At 50.7% G+C, this 20,396-nt stretch overlaps 1 protein-coding gene across 4 annotated transcripts; it reads left to right on the top strand.

Annotated features, from left to right (window-relative positions):
* Positions 1-5,113: 5,113 nt before the first annotated feature.
* Positions 5,114-19,894, top strand: Ccdc167 (coiled-coil domain containing 167). Of its 4 annotated transcripts, none has more exons than XM_036168310.1 (5): positions 5,117-5,216; positions 17,864-18,336; positions 18,427-18,521; positions 18,724-18,776; positions 19,596-19,894. In XM_036168310.1, the coding sequence occupies exons 2-5, from the start codon at positions 18,178-18,180 to the stop codon at positions 19,697-19,699; spliced, it is 411 nt and encodes a 136-aa protein (XP_036024203.1). In that variant the 5' UTR covers positions 5,117-5,216; positions 17,864-18,177; the 3' UTR covers positions 19,700-19,894. The 4 variants fall into 4 exon arrangements, with proteins under 4 accessions (XP_036024201.1, XP_036024202.1, XP_036024203.1 ...); XM_036168311.1 differs by having other exon boundaries at positions 5,118-5,216; positions 17,864-18,080; XM_036168308.1 differs by having other exon boundaries at positions 5,114-5,216; positions 17,864-18,521.
* The last annotated feature ends 502 nt before the right edge of the window (positions 19,895-20,396 follow it).

The raw sequence follows: 20,396 nt of genomic DNA on the forward strand, positions 1-20,396 counted from the left end.
CTGGTCCCCTGTGCAGGAGGAGTGGGTCTGCCCTTCTTTGCCGGCCACGTGACTTATGGAAGGACCCCATTCCCTTCTCCGCAAAATGGGCGTGACTAAGCCAGCTCCACCATCCTTACCCACAGAACTAATGGACACAGGAACTGCTTTAGGAAGAACAAAGTGTCATATTTACAATCACGGGATGTATTTATTGATTTCTTCGTGTCCCTCTGTGTTCTCCAAAGAGGATTCTGGGTGTCTTGGTGAAATGTTCATCATACCATGGGCTAAAATAGATACTATGGGACTGGAGAGATGGGTCAGCAGTTAAGAGCACTGGCTGTTCTTTCAGAGGACTGGGGTTCATTTCCCAGCACCCACATTGCAGCTTACAACCATCTGTAACTCCAGTTTGAAGGGCTCTCATGCCCTCTTCTGGCCTCCGGGGGCACCAGGCACACACAGGATGCACAGTCATACATGCAGGCAAAACACTGTACCTGTCAAATAAAATGAACATCCTAAGTTAAAAGAAATAAATACCATGATAGAGCTATGAGAAATCAAGGCGAGAGCGGTCAGAGCCAGGGAAAAGCTACACCATGGAAACTCATGCTCAAGATCCCAAAGTGGTTTGGATCTGAGGAGAAAGGGGAGCAGCGTCAATCACAGAAGGCACAGTCGCCCCGAGCCAAGCTCATCTTGTCACAAATGTCTTGATGACATTCTCAAGAGGCCGGTGAGGGGCTGGGGACAGGGTCCGCTCAGGAGGTGGAGTGCTTGCCTGGCATGCAGGAAGCCCCGGGTTTGATGTGTAAACCAGGCATGGTGGTGCACACCTGCAATCCCAGCACTTGGGAGGTGGAGGCAAGAGGATCAGGAGTTCAAGGTCATCTCCAGCTGCCTAGTAAATTCGAGACCATCCTGTGCTACATGAGACTGTGTCTTAGAAAACTTCAGTAAGGACGCTGTGGGATCAAACAATCTGGATTTCTGCACCTTCAATGATCCCCCATTCTTTTGTTTTCACTATCTCCCCAGATTATCTACTTATCATTTGATTTAAGTTGACTGGAAACTGGACATCAAGTAAGAAATGAGCAAAAAATAATCCTCTATTTTTTTTTTTTTAATGTAGTCAAAATGCAGCTGAGAAAGCCATGGTATAGACAAGGTTCCCCTAGTGAAGTACAGCAGGCAAAAAAAGTTCCAGCATCCTGGCTTAGCTGAAACATAAAAAGCACAAAGACATGAAACCCATCTGAGCAGGCCATAAAGACACCACTGCCTTTGCCTCACAACTTGGGCTATGATCTGCTGCCCTGAAACAAAATTCAAACATAAATCAGCTCCCACTGTATTTTTAAACTACCTACGAAACTCTTCGCTTCCTGCCTGAAGTGCTTCTGACAGCGAACGATGCCACGCTCCCTCACCCCTGCTCTGAAAAAGGCTCCCTTGGGGCCCTGCTGAGGATCGGAGCCTGGGTCTCACAGTTCAGGCGAGTCCGGAAAGAGGAGGACAGAAGGAACCATCTGGAGCTTGGGCTGGGGTCAGCCTCTGCAGTGCTGTTACCCAAAGTTGGAGAAGACTCCTTCGCCTGGCATTTCCTGCCAACCGGGATGCCCTCTCCTCATCACTCCCCAACAGTCTCATCTATACCCTCTGACCTAGAGCCCTGCCAAGCCACCCCAGGTGCCAACAGCATTATCTTCTATCAGAGCCACGAACCCAGCAGCAGTAGGTACCAGGCCGAGGGCATTTAATTATACAGTGTCTGGCATTTGCTACTTCATGCTGTCAGCCTGTCCCTCTAACTAGATTAAAGATATCTTGAGGGTAATGATGAGTTCATCTTATGGCATATGTCTACCTTACAGCTGACCATGGTGCCTTATGTCTGGGCACCTTTCAAACAACAAGGTCATGGAAACAGAATGGTGGGGTGTCTATGTTGGCAGGTTCTCTCTTCCCTGTCCATTTTGTAGAGAAAGAAAAAAAGGAAAGCCAAAGGAGAGGCTTGACCAGCCCAAGGTTGTGCCACGAGAACCTTCCAGAAGAGACCCAGGTCTCCCCACTGGGAATGCAACATGCTCTATTTGTCTTAGCCGTTTGAAAACCCTCAAAAAGACAGTTCAGGCCCACAGCTCCCTGGGGAACAAAGAGACACATGCAGACTGCCATCCCCCAGGACTCCATCTGCTCCTGGGCAGGATTGGCAAGCCAGGCGGTAGAAAGCTCAGTGAACAGCCCTGGTGGGAGTCAACGCCAGGTCTCTGTACTAGCCACCAGGGTGGGGTGGGGTGTGTAAGGACCCGAGTGGATTGCCTGGGTCCCCGCAGCCTCCCCTCACACCGCAGGGGTCAGTCACACATTGTTTTCCGTTCTGACACATCAATCTGTGACTGACAAGCCATGAGAGGAGAGGGCAGCCCCTCTGTGGAGAGACGCCCCGTGCATGCTGGGGCTGCCGTCTGCAGTGAACGCCACACTCCAGGTAGTTGCCTCAAACTCCAGACAACAAATGCTCCATAATGACATGAGGGCTGACAGAAACCAGCCTCAAAACAAATGGCAGCAACTGGTACGCAAAGCCCAGTCACAGACTGGTGGCTCCTCAGTCCTGAGGTCTCTCCTGGTCACTCACTCTGCAGCTGCTCTTTGTAGCAGTTCTCAGAAGGGCCTTCCACACCCGACATGATGCTCTCACTTAACAGATGTGAAAACCAAGGCCTAGAAAACTGAAGTACTTGGCTCCACATTGCCACTGTGTGCAGCTGCTAAATGACAGAGGTGAGACTGGAATCCGGGAGAGCTTCACCATAAAAGCCCCCCCTTCACTACGATCCACAGAGACTTTGATTCCAGCCCATTTTGAGCTTTTCGTTTTGTTTTTCCCTTTGAGATAGGGTTTCTCTGTGCAACCCGGCTGTCCTGGAACTCGCTCTGTAGACCAGGCTGGCGTTGAACTCAGGAAATCCGCCTGCCTCTGCCTCCCAGAGTGCTGAGATTAAAGGTGTGTGCCACCACACCTGGCTTATTTTTTTTTTTAAACAATACTTTTACTTTTATGTCCTTGGACGTTTTGCCTGTATGTTTTATCAGTACACCATGTGTATGCAGTACCTGAGATGGCCAGAAGAGGGCGTAAGCTCCTATGAAATTGGAGTTAATTATTAGCCACCATGTGGATGCTAGGAATGCCACCCAGGTGGCTAAAATGCTCTTAACTGGGATGCCCTCTCCAGCTCCTCATCTTGAGCATTTTACCCCATCACCTGATGCAGGAGACAAGGCCTGGTTGGAAACGTGTGAGGTTGCTCAGGGAGAAAGTTGAGAGCTTCCCTATCTTTGCCGGGGACTGGGAGGAGACGAGACTGGCATGAGGCACAGCCAGCGCTCTGTGGCTTTTTCTTGGTGCCAGAGAAACGCAGAAGGAGCCACTTCTAAAAGAACACAGTGTTTTCCTCCTCTTCTCACCTCCCCTGAGCCAGTGCCTGTGATAATTGGGAAGAAGAATCTGGTTTTTCTGGGCCTGCAACCAATGCTGGAAGAGTGTTCCGACAATAAGTGTGGTTGATTGACAGTTGATAGACAATGTTCTCGAGTAAGATTTTCCTGTGCCGGGTGTTAAGCTGGGAGAAGAGCACTAAACAACTTCCAACGCCTGCGTCCTGTTCAGGTAGGATTTACTACAAGCTGACTCGTGGGTTGCAGTGAGTCGGCCACGCGAGATGGTATCTGGGATTCCTCCCAGCCCCATCACTCAAGGACTCTATCAGGATGGAAACACAGATCTGAAAACGTTTCTCCTCCAAACACTGAGGTGGGGTTATTATTCACACAGAGAAACCGGCTCCAGTGCAGAGATAACTACTGTGAACCAAGGAGCTTCGATTCTGGTCTCATCAGCTTTGACCTAGGAATTCCACCTGGGCACATTTATCTTTAGAAAGGAACACCGCAGGACAGAGCTGTGTATGCAGAGATGCTTGCTTTGTTCCCTGTGCACAGAGAGGTTCCGCCCTATGAAATAACGTCCAGCACAAGAATGGCATCATCAATAATCACGATCTCAAAGACACGTAAAAAGAACTATGGTAGTTTTTTGAACCACACCCCACTCTTTTAAACCACATCCATCTACTTGCTATGTTTTTTTCCCCTCCCAATTTAAAATATATATATATATATATATATATATATATATATATTTTTTTTTTTTTTTAATTGTTGAGGTTTCATTGTCCAGACAGATTTCAAACTTGTGGGCTTTAAATACCGCTCCCACCTCACTCTAAGTAACTGGGACTACAGGTATGTCCCATCATGCCCGGCTATTGGCTATCTTCTTTTTTTAAAACTCAAATAGTTTAAAATTGCTACAGCATTTCACAGATGCTAAACCTACTGCGTTGAGTTTTAAGACTTTGGCTGCAGTTGCGCGGGTCACAGTGAATATGGTTGGGTTATAGTTAAAACATCTCAAAAGGCCACAGTCTAAACACCTTGAAGTGCTAAGCACCAGCAAGCCTGTAAAGGAATATGCAGATCGGGCTGAGCATCGCAGGCTGCCCGCCTTCCACACGTCGTCTTCCGTGATGTTTGCAGGCTGTTCCTGTCTCGCCGGAAAACAAGAGCAAGGGGACGGAGTGGAGGGAAATACGGAAGAGGCTGAGATGTCTACGAACACAAAACGATGAAGGGTCCCAGGCCATCGATTCCCACGGGCAGACTGGCTCAGATTGGGACTGAAGGAGCGGGGCTTGCAGGCTGAGCCCCGCAGGACCGTCTGAATTGGAATGAGGTTAGACTAAAACTCTGCAGGGATGCCACTGACGGCTGCAAGGAGGAAGACGATGTTTAAAAGAAGAAAAAAAGAAAAGGAAAGACAGGCAGGCAGGCAGAGAGACAGAAAAAGAAGATGAGAAAGAAAGTTAGTTCTCAACACGTGTACGTACAGCGGTCTCCACCCAGGCGTGGACCAGCCGCGGCTTGTCTGCAGATCTTATCCCCGCGACCTCCAACGAGGCCGCCCCTCACAAACATGGCCGCGCCCCTCAACAAGATGGCGGCTGCAGTGAGCCCCGCCTCCTTCCGCCGCGCCGGCCAATGAAAGAGGAGCACGAGGCCTCTGCGCGTGCGTAGTGCGGCTTAGTGGGCTGGTCCGGTGCGGGGACACGGCGAGCAAAATGACTAAAAAGAAGCGGGAGAATCTGGGCGTCGCTCAGGAGGTGAGGGGCAGAAGTGGGGTTCGGGGCGCGGGGCGGGTCGGCGAGGGGCCAGACGGAGGGAGCGAGGGCGACGTGGCTTTGGGGAGGCGGTGAGGGAGCAGGAGGAGGAAGGCCGTGAACAGAGAGGTCTTCTAAGGGGAGGGACTCGGGAGCCGAGGCGAGTCTTGTCATTGGGAAGTAGCCGAAAGGGACAAGTGGGTACCGTAGATGTTAGGGGCCTGCAGACGAGGGGACTGTCGGGATAGGACGCGGGGATGGGTGCGCTTCTGTTATCCAGCATATTGCCAATGGCTCAAACGTCTCCAGGGATGGGAAGTTTCGCCTGGGGGGTCCCAAAGCTTGTAGCTTGGGGATTAAGTTTGAGGGTCTTTGGGAAGAATTCTAGAACTGGTGTTGTTAGGGAAGGCCTTTGAAATAGTTTGTCACACACGGAAAGAAAGGCATCGGATGCTTGTTGAGTACCATCTGCGGCTACCTCCGCTTGCATTCTCAATGAATCCTCTGCGTGCCTGTCACGTGTCTGTAGATGGGGGAACCGAGGTTCTAAGTAGATCCCAGGGGTTGGGCATGGTAGTGCATGCTTATAGTCCCACGACTCCGAGAGCTAAGGTAGTAAGATTGTGAGTTCAAAGCCAGCCTGGGATACAGAGCAAGAGCGTGTCCCAAAAGAGGAAAGAGAAAGTGGAAACCAGCTTAAAATGGTAAAGGTGAAGAACACAGAATGATGCTCAGGTGGGCTGCTCAGAAGTGGGGACTCATCTCCTTTTGGTTACCAGAGCAGACATCTTCAGCCTGTGGCCCTTAGGCCACAAGTGTCCCAGTACATCTAGGAATGTGACTCAACGTGTTTGTAGATGACAGCATCAGGTATCAATGTCAAAAGCCCCCCAGAGACTTCTGACCTACTGGGTGATTCTCAAAGACTCATCGTAGAGCTTGCGGAAGTGGAGACACGACCATTTCTTCATCCCAGTAGGACCTGAGTGTGTTTAAGCCATGCATATCCATCCATGCTAATGTGGGTGTTGTTTTTGGCTGTCCTCGGAGCCAAGCAACTGCCATCTAGGGAAGTTCAGCAGTGATTGCTTGCAAAAGGATTATCCCAGCTATGCTTGTTGACTGTTGACAGTTGAGGAGGGTCAGAAGATCCTCACCTGAGTGTCCGGTCTCTTCCTACACTACTCGTTGTATGCAATTCAGGGCCTGATGTGTGTTGCACATGGCCTCAGAACAGGGCTATGGTATCTAGGCTGGGGAAGGCTAGGCGAGGACTCCTCCAAGTGTGGACTGTTGGGAGGAGCACCCACACCCTTATAAGTGGCCTTCACCTGTTCTCTAAAGAAGCCCAGTAAACTCAGTAGAGTGAACTTTGTCAGAACTATACCTCAGTCTGTCATTGGGATCTTAGGAGGAGGTGTAGGCATTGGCTTCTGTCTCCCCCAGGAAAGAATTTTAGCAGCAGCAGATGACTGTTGTAGCACCACCTCAACTGAGTATTGGCCCGATTGTTAGCAGGGTTGGGGGGGAGTTGTTGGAAATGTGAATGTCCTAAAAGACATGCATGGTGAAATAAGCTGGCAGTGTGTATGTAGCACAAGGGCATGGACTCCATAGCCTGTATTAGAGCACAGGGAGCTGCTGTAACAGAAAACCCAAAATTCAGAAGCTTCGAGAATGAAAAGTTGTCCTGAGCTGACAGCCTGGAGAAGAGGTCAGCAGACCATGTGTAGAAAGAGGCAAACAGTACTACTGGTTTAGACTTTGTGAGTATTCAGACTCCCAGATTTGCCTCCCGGCTGTGGTGGCTCTGCTGCCCTCGAGTCAGTGCTAGCGTATTGCCGAAGAAAGTGGCAGCACATGGGGTCACCTGAGAGCCGCAGTTCCAGCCGAGGCTGAGCCAGTGCGGCTCTGCCCTGTTGGAGCTGGCATGCCATAACAAACGTCCTGTTTATGGGCTTTCTAGTGCCGTGATTTTTGCATTTTTGTGATCTTTATTGGTGATTTTGCTACTTCGAAGGACCCCTAAGCACAGCACTAAAATGCTGTCTAGTGTTGCAGGGCTGTAATGTGGCTTATAGGTTTGGTAGATGAACCATTTTTCAGGCATGAAGCAACTCGGCACTACATGATGCTTTGGGCAGTGAGTTCAATGCTGATGAACCGTCCGTTTATTAAATAAGATCTCTTTAACAAAACACATATCAGAGAACATTGTGTTGGATTAGTTGTGAAAATGTTGACCAGAGCTTTGCAGAAGCCCAACCCGCTTCAGTATTTGCTAATTTTATGTTAGGCCAATTTTAAAGACTATAAGTACCGAGCTGGAGAGACAGACGGCTCAACAGTTAAGAGCACTGGCTGTCCTTCCAGAAGGCCAGGATTGGTTCCCACCATCCACACAGCAGCTCACAATCTCTCTACCTCCATCTGAGAGATCTGATGCCTTTTTTTTTTTCCCTCTGTGGACACTAGGTATGCATGTGGTACACAAGTTAAAATAAAAAAAATTCATAAAATATAAATAAATCTTGAAAGAAAAAAAATTAACTACCATAGCCAGTTATGATAGCATATGCCTATAATCTCAGCACTTGGTAAACAGAGAGATCAGGAGTTTAAGACCATCCTTACTACATAGCCCAACCCAGGATACATGTGATCCTGACTTAAATACATAAACAGAAAATATAGAAAAGCAGCTGAGGACAGTATGTGAGTGTGGCAGCTTATGTAAGTAGTGAGTAGGCCTTATTTAAAGCTAATGGTGTGCTTAGGAGGCTGAGACAGGCAGTCCTGTATAATATTAGAGGGACCAGCCTTAATATTACACATCCCAGGGGCTCAGGAGAGAGAACTATGAACGGCGAGGACTATTTTCAGGAAGTAGAATCTCAGCACACCGAGCTCTTAGTCCAGTCATTTATTCTTCCAAATCTTCTTCGTCCTCTCGTGTCCTGGGAGTCCCAGTATATATACGCTTACAAGCAGTAATCCCTTGGGTGCAAAGCCAGGCTTCCAGGGGAAACGGAGGGGTGATAAGAACCACATAGAGGGGCAGTCATTGTTAATTATCATTTGCAACCCAAAAGGGAAGTGACTAATGCAGAAATGAATTAACTAAAGGCTAAATTCAGGTAATATCTAAGAAGAGGGATCTTATGTGCTCAACTATAATCTTAAACGTGATTGGTAGAAAATGTTAAGAATCTATAAGTTGCTAGGTCAGCAGGAGAAAATAAAACTGCCTTCTTTTTTCCTGTGGCTCCTATCTGTTCAAGCTATCTGCTGTTTTTTTCTGCAGGGTGGGGGAAAGTGTGCTCAGTTGCTAGGCAAGCTGTGTACAGCTAGATGCCTCTGATGATAGTTAAAGGGAGATCTGGAACTAGAGGTAAGGTTTGGGAAAGGAGGAAGTTAAACTTAATTGGCACATCCGCCAGGCCTTCTCAAACAGGTAGTCTGTTCTTAGAGTACAGAGGTATCTCTGATAAGGTACTTTCCTCTGTCTGGGGATGGACCTGGCCGGATGTTGTCAATGATGATAATTATAGGGAGGCTTGAACTGGGGTTCTGGCTGTACATAGCTGTCAGCACAGAAGGTTATCTAAATATTCCTTTAGTAGAGGGGAAATGGTGCCCAATAAATGATGGAAAAGCTGCAACCTCACACAGGAAACTCATAGCAGGAAACGGCTGATAATCAAAAGACAAATATCACCAAGGCTCCTTGAGCCTCAGCTTGACTTCTGGAAGGCCCTCAGCCTTTTCCAGGTATTAGCTTTGTCATAATCACCTGAAATCCTACTTTGTATATTTTTGCAACTTGTAGCAAGGTGGCTCATCAGTTTATGGTCAGCATAGACTACAGTAGTGAGAAACATCTCAAAAACCAAATTGCCCTTTCTTCATAAAAAGAGGAAGTAGAGTGTGTTTGGTCCATGGGCCTTTGATTGCCAGCCTCTGATCTAGTGGACTGGGGGGTCTGCATCTTATCTCTAAGATCAGGACACACCTCATGGTGTCCCCTTTGTTAAGGAAGTACCCACTGCATTAAGGACCCTGGGCCCAGACAGCCTGCTTTCTATTTTTAAGAACCAAGGTGCATGGCCCCACTACCTGCCAGGGCAGCTGGGAAATGGGCTCATCAACCAGGAGGTCATGTGCTCAGCTGCAGCCTGATCACCATGGGAGAAGGGGTTGGCATGTGGTAGGCCAGGTCTCCCTCAGATCACCTCTTTCCTCAGGTTGCTGTCAGGTGGTCGAGGACAGCCAGCCACTCTTTCTCCCAACTGTTGCAGTTAGAGTTCATCCCCTTCTTCCTGCTTTGGTAGAGAAATAGCTCCTGTCTTTCATCTGGCTGACTCAAGTCGATTGACTGATCTATCAATCTTCCATCCATCTTTCTACCTGTCTATGGTGGGGCTAGAGCCCAGGGCCATCTGCTTGCCTGGCAAGTGCTCTGCCATTGAGCTGTGCCCTCAGCCTCCAGCACAGAATTTTAAGTGTTGAGTTCCACACGACATGTATTCTCTTAGTGCTTTAAATGGGAACAGATCTACCCATTTTGCAGCCATATGCATGGTAAGGTGCTGGTTGTTGTTTGTTTGTTTGTTTTTGTGTCAAATTGACACAAACCAGGGTCATCTAGGAAGAAGGAACTTCAAGAAATTGCCTCCATCACGTTGGCCTGTGGGCAAGTCTATGCGGCATTTTCTTGGTGACTGATTTGGTGTGGGAGGGCTCAACCAACTGAGTGGTACCACCCTGGGCAGGTGGTCCAGGGCTGTGTATGAAAGCAGGCAGAGCAAACCATGGGGAGTAAGTCACTCAGCAGCATTCGTCCATGGCCTCTGCTTTAGTTCCTGCCTCCAGGTTCCTGCCTCGAGTTCCCTTCAAGATGGACGATAAACTGTTAAGTTGAAATTAACCCTTTCTTCAAGTTGCTTTTGGTCATGCCATTTATCACAGTCATGCCATTTCTCATAGCTCAGGATGGACCAGAAGTGTTTGGAACCTTGGGCTGGAAATACTGTAGTGATCACTGTGTAATGAGCTGTTGTGGGAGCCTGGAAAATAACCAAGAGCAATGCAGATGATGGAGGCCTGGCTTGTGCAGTTTCAGAGCACAGACAGGACTGATGAGGGCTGACTGCTATTTTCTGTGGTCAGCTGGGACTGAAGTAGCAGCTGTGATTTAAGGAGAGGCCAGCACAGCAGGCAAGCCCTCCAACACCGAGCTATGCCCCTAGCCCATTTTTACCCCTCAGTAACTGCACTTTTCTAGATGTTTGCATGGATATTGGCGAATATACAGATGTATAAAACTGCATGAGCATGTGGGTATCTGCAGTCTTTGTCTCTACGGTTACTTTTTGGTTGGCTATTTAAGGACTTGAAACCTGTTGCCCTGGGCCTCAGCAAAGGCCTGGCATCTGGCTGGTTCTCTGCATCCTCTTCTGTTGTCCCCAGTGGCTCTGAGTATTGACTGTGCACTGGTGCTCAGTGGTGGTAGATGTTGTCCTCTTATTAAAAGTCGTTCGCTCAGAGCTAGTGAAGTGGTGATTTAATCAAAAACGTTTGTTAATCTGACGAGTACCATAAAAGCCCCACAAGTGAGAGAGCTCAGCACCTGCCAACAGGCCTCGCCTGTGTAGTGGAACAATTACCAAGCAGGTGGCCCTCACCCTGACGGTGGCCATGGGCCAGCTGTGCCAGGTGGTCACCTAGGGCAACCAGGCCCCTTCTGACTCCCCAACTCTGCTTCCTTCAGAGGCCCATGAGAGGCAGTCGGGAAAGAGCTGCCTGTGTTAGGTTCTGAGCAATGAGAGCAAAGCATCATCCCATGAGAAAATGCCACCCAAATGAATGGGGAGAATCCGGACCAACGGGAACCCGCTTACAATTTAAACTGTAAGTGGTTACTGGGTTGTTTCTTTTGTAGCTGGCCTGCCCACCTTGGGCCACTTGGCCTTAGGTTACTACACCTGGGTCTTAGCTGCCCCACCTTTTTATGGCATTAGTGCCTCCTGTATGCGTGGAAGGTGCTCTGCTGATGAACCTTGTCCCCAACTGAAGGAGATAACTGTTAGATTTGGTCCCTAGTACACAAATCTTGTCCACTGGGAAAGTTTTATCTACAAGTTTCAGAATGGCCTCCGTGCGTGGGAATGTCACTCTCCCCATAGGAGAGGGTAGATAAGTCACGCCTTCCTGCCTTGGTTCAGAAGCTCAGCTCTGTTCAGGAGCGAGTACTTAATATCAGGACTACTGTTTCTGCCTACCCTGAACCGTGGCCACAGTCACAAGAGAGCTGCCACAGCTCCATCCAGTCATCGCTGTCAACCATAGATCAAGACTCTTACTAGCCAAGCATGAACTCCAGAAGTCTCCCAGATAACATCTGGAACTGTCTCTTTGCCCAAAGCTGAGCTGTGTGTAAGCCTGGCTGTCAGCAGACTGTTTTCTAACATGTGGAGGTAAGCTGAGGGAAGGGCTGGGGGTCATGCTGGACTGGCCAACTCATAGCATCTTCTGTAAGGGATGAAAGTACAGAGAAGCAGTTAATAGCCCCTTGTTCTCAGCAGACCGAAAGCGACTCCGGACAGGTGGAGGGTTTCAGAAAGAAATGGTTTGGCCAGCATGAACTGTGACTACTGTTAATCAGTCTAGGAGTCCTGGGATGAACTGCTGGAGCTGTGGGGAAGCCCCCTCCCCCTGTTTCCTGCCACAGGGCTAGAGGCAGTGTCTTGGCTGGAAGGAAGTACTTACCCAATTGGCCTAAGTGGTAGGAGGTACTGTTGATTCCAGGTGGGGGTGTGGTTGGAGGCTGAGGTTGGGCACTAACGTGGAGCAGCCTTGCTGGGAGAGTCTGGCAGATGTGGGCTGTTCAGGGCCTGCTGACCATTAAATGAGCCTCACCTGCACAGGTGGAAGCGACAGGTCGCCCTCGGGCAGGTGACTTCGGCAGCCTGCAGCATCTGGCACCGCTCCACTTAGCGGGGTCAGGAGACTAAAACCTCATTACCTAACGCTGCTGGGTGTCAGCATGTGTGGAGTGGCTGTTTGCCAGCGTCTTAATTAATGAATTCATAAGGCATGGGGCGGATGCCAGCTCTTGAAAAGTGCTTTGAGCCTTTCAGAGATGGAGAAGCTTTTGCCAGTTTATCAAAAAATAGATCTGGGAGGAAGAAGAGAAACCAAATCTCAGACAACATTTTGTCCTGGGGCAGCTGAAGGCTTAGGGCAGGGTCTGGCCTGCAAGGTGACCTCAAAGCTGCACAGCTCCTCTGTGCTGACTTTGGCGGCTCTCCTGGACTATGGCAGACCTCATCCTCATGAGCTGGGGTGGGGTTCTTGTTCAGGTGGGTGGTCCCCTTGGCTGTCACTAGACACTGGAAGACTTGCTGTCTTTACCTGCTCTGCCTGGAAGAGAGACTTTGCACCAGGCCTATTGATATGGAGGACTATGGTGGTTTGTTTTCTGCCTCTACCGAGTCCTGTGAGCCTTCTCCACACAAAAACATCACTTAAGCAGTGTAATGGGGATCAGCCATTTAGGTTTGAGGCTGGTCACCTGGGAGATGATGTACATGGTCCCCCGTGACTTGGCTGTATGGACTAGAGGCCCCAGATGGAAAGCCTCAGTGCTCTTGCCAGGGACCATCTGGGCAGGCGGTCTAGCTCCTTTACCCATTACAGTAAACATCCCAGGGCTCCTGATGTGTGAAAATGAGTGGATTTCCTGGACCAGCTTCCCAGGCTGTGAATTAGAAGAGGAGGAAGCTTTGATGCCCTTTGGAGAGGGCGGGGAAGAGGGTTTACCAGGCACAGCTAGCCCACACACTTCCTTCTCCAAACTGGATGTGTTTTGTGTGCATTTGAGAGGGTACTTTGACAGTGTGGCAATGTGGGGGAGGGTGTTTGTGAAGGAAGAGTCAGCTTAGTATGAAGACAGACGCCAGGCTCTTGGCGCCTGTGTCTCCCAGCACACGGATTCCAGGCAGGCCCTTCCAGGCAGCGCATCTGTTGTGTGAGAAGAGATCAAGCAGAGCCAGGCACAAGGTCATTCAGAGTAGAGGGTCTGTTGAAGCCAGACCAACAGACTGCCACAGGCTCAGCTAGGCGGTGCTTGGCTTTGTTTCTGAATGTCATAGTCCTTGTTGGTTATGGATATTTTCACAAAAGGTTCTGGAGAAAAGGCTGGTGTGGAGGGAGGTGCACTTTCCGAGACCCAGTCCCACCACCTCCTAGCTGTGTAAGTCGCTAACCAACCCTGCCAGGAGTTAGCTCTCTGCACAGTGGTGACAGTCCCTTTGCAAGGTCAGATTGGATGCCTGCAGCTGCCAACGCTGCCCATCCTAGGGTCCAGGGGTGGAAGTTGCCTTCTGGTCTAAGAGTCACTGCTTTCTACTGTGGGGTGACAGGGTTAGGACACACCTGGAAAGCTGCTTCCTTCCTGTAAGTCTGCCTATAAAATGTGGACTCTGGTTGTCTGCCCTCCCCCCTGTGGTGAGTGTCTAGAACAGAGCCTGGCACCTGGCCACGGCTGCAGATGTGTTCCAGCTGTTGCATCTACTGTGTGAGCTTTTGGTTCCCAGTGTTGTTCCTGATTCATGCCTTCATCCAGATACATAATACCATCTTCTTTGTTGTAAGTCTTTAGTACCCAGCCAGCTCCTGGCCAGATAGATGCAGGGCATGCCCCATGACTACTGCCTGACTACTGTCCTACTGTCCTGTCACTTGCTGGGCAAAAGCTCCCAGGAGCAAGGCCCTAGAGAGACAGGAACCTCTTGCCAACTTAGAAAACAGTGGGCTGTGTGGCCTTAAACCAAGCCCCAGGGGAGCCTCTGTCCTTTCCCAGGTGAGAGCCTGGCCCTCAAGGTAGCTGCAGTGGCTGAAACTGTGTGTTCAGCTGTTTCTCTCTCCTACTGAAGAGCCTGTGGCTCCTGCTGACTCCCTTATCAGAGAATAAAAGCTGCCCATGCTTCTCCAGCAGCCCTAGAGCTGGCACCCTGTGGGGCCTGACTTGACCTGTGCAGGGGCAGCTGTCCCGTGCCTCTGAGGAGCCTCTTCAGGGCTTTGATTCCTGGAGGCGCCATCCTCTGAAAAGATGCCTCCTGGGGATTTCAGAAGAGTTTTACAGTTTCTCTTAACACGGTGGTTTTATGGTGCATAGGACCCCAGGGACACTTGCCTAAAGCTCTGGGAGTAAGGCTGTATCCAAGCCAGGGAGGGGCTGTTGGTGTGGCCTAGGGATCTACAGCCCTCCTCTGGAGCAGACTGTAGTGCTTGGATGGAGCTATGGGCTAGGGAGGGAAGTTCTGAGGAGTCCTGACTGCCTCCTTCAGCTGTTCTGCCCTCCCCAGCACACGCTGAGACACCCATGGGATTGGAGTCCTACTCAGAGGCAGACAGACAAAGGCCTCAGTTCTTCCTAGGCTGCAATACAGGCCTCACATGCAGGCTCCTGCGGTACTCCACCTTCTTTGGGATTGCGCTTCCTCCTTCCCACCTTATCTGCTTCTTCTCCTCTGCCCCCACAGACAGGTTTAGCTCCTGCCCAGTCACTGCTGGGTCAGGCTAGTCTCTACAAGACCACACTGCTCCGCGGGAGGCCTTACGTGGTCCCCCCTAGCGTCTCCGTGCAAGGTGCCGGAAGTTTGCTAACTGAGAAACTCCAGCTCCCCCCTTGTATCTCGGGGTCCCTGCTCCTCCCAGAAGACTGCTTCCGCCACTGGTTCTTCTTCCTTCTGATATCACCTTGTTCCTGGGTGTAAGCATAGCACACGGATGGTCCTTCATCTACCAGGGGATACCCATTCTGTCAGGGCCATGCTGCCCCCTTTAGCTCCAGGCCAGTCTCAGCACTTGAGTTACCAGTCTTCTGCCAGGCAGGTGCTCCGGGTGGCCCCCTGACCTTCCACAGGGGAGCCTTCCCTTTCCACTCCAATAGTTCCCATCGCTTTGATTGATCCTCTTTCTGCACAGTTCCCGGGATCCCCAGGCCAACTCCCAGCCTTACTGGCTGCCAGGCTTCCCCTGCTGTCCGCATTTCCTCAGAGGAGTGCTGCTTCCTGGGCCTCAGTTGAGTTTTCTGTTGAGGGCTCTGTTGGTCTCACCGTGTCACGCTTGGGTTCCCCCACACCTAGCATCTGCCACGTGAACCCACCCCAGTGCCATCCCCCACAAGACTGCACAGCTTCCCAGTATACTGTGTTCTGTGCCAAATGGTGGGCTGACCTGTGGTGGGGGGCCTTCTGTACTCACTGCCCGCCTGTGGTGCCCGCCTGTGGTCCCCACCAGACACATGGCCTCCCCTGCTGCCCTTGACTCAGGACCTCAGCTGTCTTATTCTAGCCACAGCAACCTAACAGCAGCTGTCCTTACTAAACCCCAGCTGTGTGAAGTTGCTCTGAGAGGTCACCTGAGGCACACGCGACAAGTGAGCCAGCTCCTTACTCTGACCCTAAAGCTTACAGCTTCTGGTCCTGGCTCTCTGCCTCTGATGCCCATGGCCTGAGGGCAGAGAGAAAATGAGTGAGGACTTGGGGTTTGAACCTGTAGTCTGTAATATCCATAACCTGTGTGCATGAGAGTTGACTGAAAACTCTAACTGAGGACTTTGTATAAGGCCCACTTTCCGGTCTTTTCTTGCCCTTTGACTTACCTTGTTGGAACAATTCTGTTCTGCAGTCTCACATCGCATCTAAAAGCAGCATTATGACCATCCCTCCTTGTCTCCTCCACAGCCTGGTTCCTGGCTGCCCCGTTACTCCGGTTTCTGACAGTGGCTTCTGCTTCAAGTGCTGCTAGTCTGGTGTCTAGTCCCCTTCCAAGGATGAGCCTGTGGCTTGCTGAAGAGCCTCCTTCATGCTCAGCCTCCCCCACCCCCAGTCCACATCAGGCAGTTGTAAAAAGAACTTGCTATTTAGAAGGGAATCAGAACTGTCAGCAGGACATAAATATTCATAGAGGGAGGTTAGAACTGAGTCCCTAAAACCTTGATTTGTGTTCGCCCATTTAAGCCTCATTAAAAAGTGGCAAATGAAAGTGGGGATATTCAGTGTAACTGCAAATAAATTGGGCTTGTTCAGATAAAAGCCCCCGACTGCCAGCCCCTGAGGCCCTGTCCAGAGCATGATGGCAGGATGGCTTGGCCACAGCCTTGGCTGTAAGATGTTGCTCAGCAAGAGCGCCTGGCCTTGCTCTGGGGGCAATTACCACTTGTTTGGGCACTTGGTCACCTTCCAGAGGCCTTCAGATGTGGAAATCCTTAACCTGATCCCTTCCCAGAATGGTCCCCAAACCAGGTCCCTGCCCAGAGAGCAGCAGGAAGGCCTGAACTTGGACTGGGCATCTGGGGCAAGCTGCATTAGCTTGTGTGCAAGCACAACTGTTTGCTTGTTTTAGTGAGCCCAAGGGTTTCAGAAATCAGTGGTATAAACCCGAACCATTTGTTCCCAGCTCCTCAGTCTACCCATGCTGACCTGCTGCTCACTCCAGCCACAAATAGGAAGACTGCAGGAGACCAGACCTTGGGGGCACAAAGGTGGCAGGTGGCCTAAGGACCTGCAGACTTGGGCATTCTCGGAGGCCGGGCAAGTCATAGTTACAAGTAGAACTGGCCAGTCTGTGGGCTTCTAGCCTGGGAAGATAAAAGCTTGAACTAATAGGAGGGACAGTATAGAAAGGGCTGACTTTGCCAGGTGAAGGAGGAATATCCTCCAGCCAGGGCAGGAGGTCCAGTACATAAGTAAGATTTAGACCCCAGCACGGACGGCCTCTAGCTGATAGTTGCTCCTGTGCCACATGAGGACACACAGTCTCAAGGGCTAGCCTGTGCTGGGCAGCATTCTGTGAAGGGCACACTACATGGTGGCCAGAAGTGCCCATATCAGACTGCTGTCCCCAAGTCTGGCTCCCTAGTGTTCCCCTCCCTACAGTCCCGTCCCAGGAAGGCTTCTGGCTCCTCTGGGGACTGCTTAGTCTGCTGGCTGAGGCTGGTACCCTCCAGCAGGGAAATGGCAGAGTTAACCATGCAGTTACCTCGAGGCTCTGCAGGTTATTCCCTCACATGGAGCCCTCCTTACTGGGCTGCAGGAAAGGGGTTACCTTCCATTTGAACCCACCAAAGTGGCTGACCCAGGAATGTCTGAGATGGCTGTTGTCCAGGCAGAAGGCAAAGGCCCAGGGACTTCAAATACAATTTTCCTGATTCCTGACCCCAGGCTATTGGGACCTCCAGACTCTGACCAGCCTGCTTAGGAGCCAAGATTCTTCCAGGTAGCTCCAATAAGGAGCTGAGAACAACAGAAGGGCGCCCCCATGACTCCTCAGAAAAACCACCCCATCTCTGTCCTTCCATTTGGCCACGTTTCTGTCCCTCTTGGGGACTTGGTAAGGTGGGTGAAGGCAGAGATGGAAAGGGCTGTTTCAGGGTTCCAAGGAGCCCTCAGCACCAGCTAGCCAGTTAGACCCAGTGAAGTGGCCACTTAGATACCTAGAGACCAAGTCAAGGCAGAATTATGGTGTTCACTGCCAAATGCCTCACACTGGCACCCATGTGTGGATAGCCCAACCCAGCATTTTACAAACCATTTCCCCATAACTCAGGTATTTTCTTTAAAATCCTATCTCTGAAATGACAGAGCAGATGGAAGAAGATACGGTTGGAAGCCCTCGTTTCAAGAGCTTAGCTTCTTTGCCGTCGAGTTATGCTGACCTTGGTGATGGGCAACATTTCTGCGGAAGAGCCACAGAAAGACAGAGAAGTGGTTGGGCTGCATCGTTTCGCCAGTTTTTATTGATCTCAGAAAAATGCCTATTGTGACAACAGACTGCACTGAGATGACTCATGTCTATGAGGAAAGTGCCCCACTAGTCCCTTGACGTTTAGCCCTCCCTCCCCTGGAGACTTGGGACCTGGTGCTGTCTCTGTGCGCATTTCCTTCCCGAATCGACCATGGGCAGGTTCTGCTGGGTGCCAGGCTCTGCCGGGGATCTAGTTCTTCATCCCCAGACTGTGCCCGGTTCACCCACTGCTTGTTTTCGGGACCTCAGCCTGGTAGTCAAAATTGGAGCCCTCTGTCCACAGCAGAGCTGGGCCTGCCCAGTACATGAGGTGGGAAGGCAGGGAGGGCTAGAGGGGAGCCCTCAGGCGCCAGTGCTGGGAAAGCTTAGAGCTCACCACCTCTGTCTCTGTCTCTTTCAGATTGATGGGCTAGAGGAGAAGCTGTCTCAGTGTCGGAAGGACCTGGAAGCTGTGACCTCCCAGCTCTACAGGGCAGAACTGAGTCCTGAGGACAGGTAATGCCTCTGTCTAGTCAGGCCTCTCCGGCCTGGTTCCTAAATAAACTAAGCCAAAGCAGAAGAGTCCCTGACTTGGAGCTTTAACCCCTGTCCTCTTTAAGATCCTAGTTTTTGGCCCCTTTATTCAAACAGACAAGAATTATTGCCCCTCTGGTTAACACAGGAAAAATGGTCTGAGCTGTAAATTCCTTCCCCACAGGAGGTCTCTGGAAAAGGAGAAAAGCACCCTCATGAGCAGAGCCTCCAAGTATGGTAAGAAAGTTCCCTCCCATTGCCAGCCTCATCCCTGGCACCTGTGAGAATGGTCCTTTTTTTTTTTTTGTTCAAAGGAGGAAGCAGTAGCAAGGGGTCTGTGTTCACTGGGGTGTGTCTATGCCATGTCCAGAAGAAAGGCTCTCTTCCACAGACACTGGACTCTGCATCTCATGCCCCACCCAACCAGAACAACCCACACTGGGAGTGGGGTGGTTGGATAGCCCCTCCTTAGGCAGGAAGGGCTTCTGTGGCTAGAGCAATGCTGCCACCTTCTGGGTGCAGGGAGCAGAGCCAGTTAGAGCCCAGTAGCCCCTGCCTCGAGGTCTGCAGGACCCTTCAGATGTGTTTCCTTCTCTACTCAGAGGGTCAGTCTGGCTGCCCAGGACTGGCTGGCAGTTCTCCCAGTCCATTGCTTAGGTAGGGGTGGGGTGGGTGGCCAGGACATCAGTTGAGCCTACACTACACAAGTGATGACTGAGTATGAATGTAGCTGAAGACTTATCAGGGCTCCTTCTAGTGTACCTTCAGACAGCAGCAATTCAGGAACTGAGGCTCTAGCTGTCCTCAAGCTTCTAGCTGGCTGAAAAGGCTCCTGAAGGATGAACCCTTTTGGTGGCCTTGCACATACCCTACTGTACTCAGAGAAATGGTTGAGCAAGTCAGGCCTGCTCTGAAATCTAGCTAAAGGGTTCCAAGGGTGTGGGCAGATTAAGGGGTACAAAAGTAGCCGAAATGAGACATTCCTATCTTCAGATTGTCAATTCTGGGAAAAAGTAAGGTAAGCCTCAGTGTTTTGACTTAACTTTTCTCTCCCAGAGAAGGAGCTAAAGCTGCTTCGGCAAGAGAATCGGAAGAACATGCTCCTCTCGGTGGCTATCTTCATTCTCCTCGCTCTGCTCTATGCCCACTGGACTATGTGAGTCAACCATCCTCAGCCATGCAGGCTCCCTTCCACTCTCTACTCAGGGAGCAAGCAACCTTTCAAGCTCAAGATGGAGGTGGGGGCCTTTTCCCCGTGTGGTTGCCCAGCAGCTGTAGCAGAAAGGCATGGTACTGCCTCCTCCTAGTGCTCAGTTGAGGGGCAATAAAGAGCCCCAAGCTCTGCTGTCTAGTGAGTAAATATCTCTGCCTGACTAGCTGAGGCACTCCTATCTCAAAGATGAAGGGATGTTCCCAAGTGCTTGTGCACAGTTCGGGAGGGAGGGAGAAGAGCAGCTGGGAAGGCAGCATTGTGCCACCCCTGGCCTGTGATCACCAGTGAAGAAAATGCAGCATGCATGGTAAAAGGTGACTTGGGCTTGAAGTGGAGGTCCCAGGAGCATGCTAAACGAACTCATCGTCTAGAGAGGCAGGGCCAAGGAGGCCTCCAGCAGTGCGTGGGCAGCAAGAGCTATGGTAATGACCAGACAGACTCTGGTGACGACAGCCAGTAAATAAGGTGGGCTTGATCAAAGGAAGCCAAGCAAGAGCAGCTAACAGAGAAGTCACCCCAACTCCACTCACAGGAGAGGGTCACGAGGAGAGGAAAGGTGGCTGCTGCAGGACATGGGAAGGCCCAGGACACACGGGAGCCCACCAAATAGAACCTTACATTGAAACATGGGATGGGGTCAGACA

Source organism: Onychomys torridus, chromosome 18, assembly GCF_903995425.1.
Source record: "Onychomys torridus chromosome 18, mOncTor1.1, whole genome shotgun sequence".
NCBI classification, from domain to species: Eukaryota; Metazoa; Chordata; class Mammalia; order Rodentia; family Cricetidae; genus Onychomys; species Onychomys torridus.

Coding starts and splice junctions, on each gene's coding strand:
- Ccdc167 (XM_036168308.1), top strand. CDS start 18,178: ATGGGCAGGTTCTGCTGGGTGCCAGGCTCTGCCGGGGATCTAGTTCTT. Junction 18,522..18,723: donor GAACTGAGTCCTGAGGACAG/GTAATGCCTCTG, acceptor CCTTCCCCACAG/GAGGTCTCTGGAAAAGGAGA. Junction 18,777..19,595: donor GAGCAGAGCCTCCAAGTATG/GTAAGAAAGTTC, acceptor TTTCTCTCCCAG/AGAAGGAGCTAAAGCTGCTT.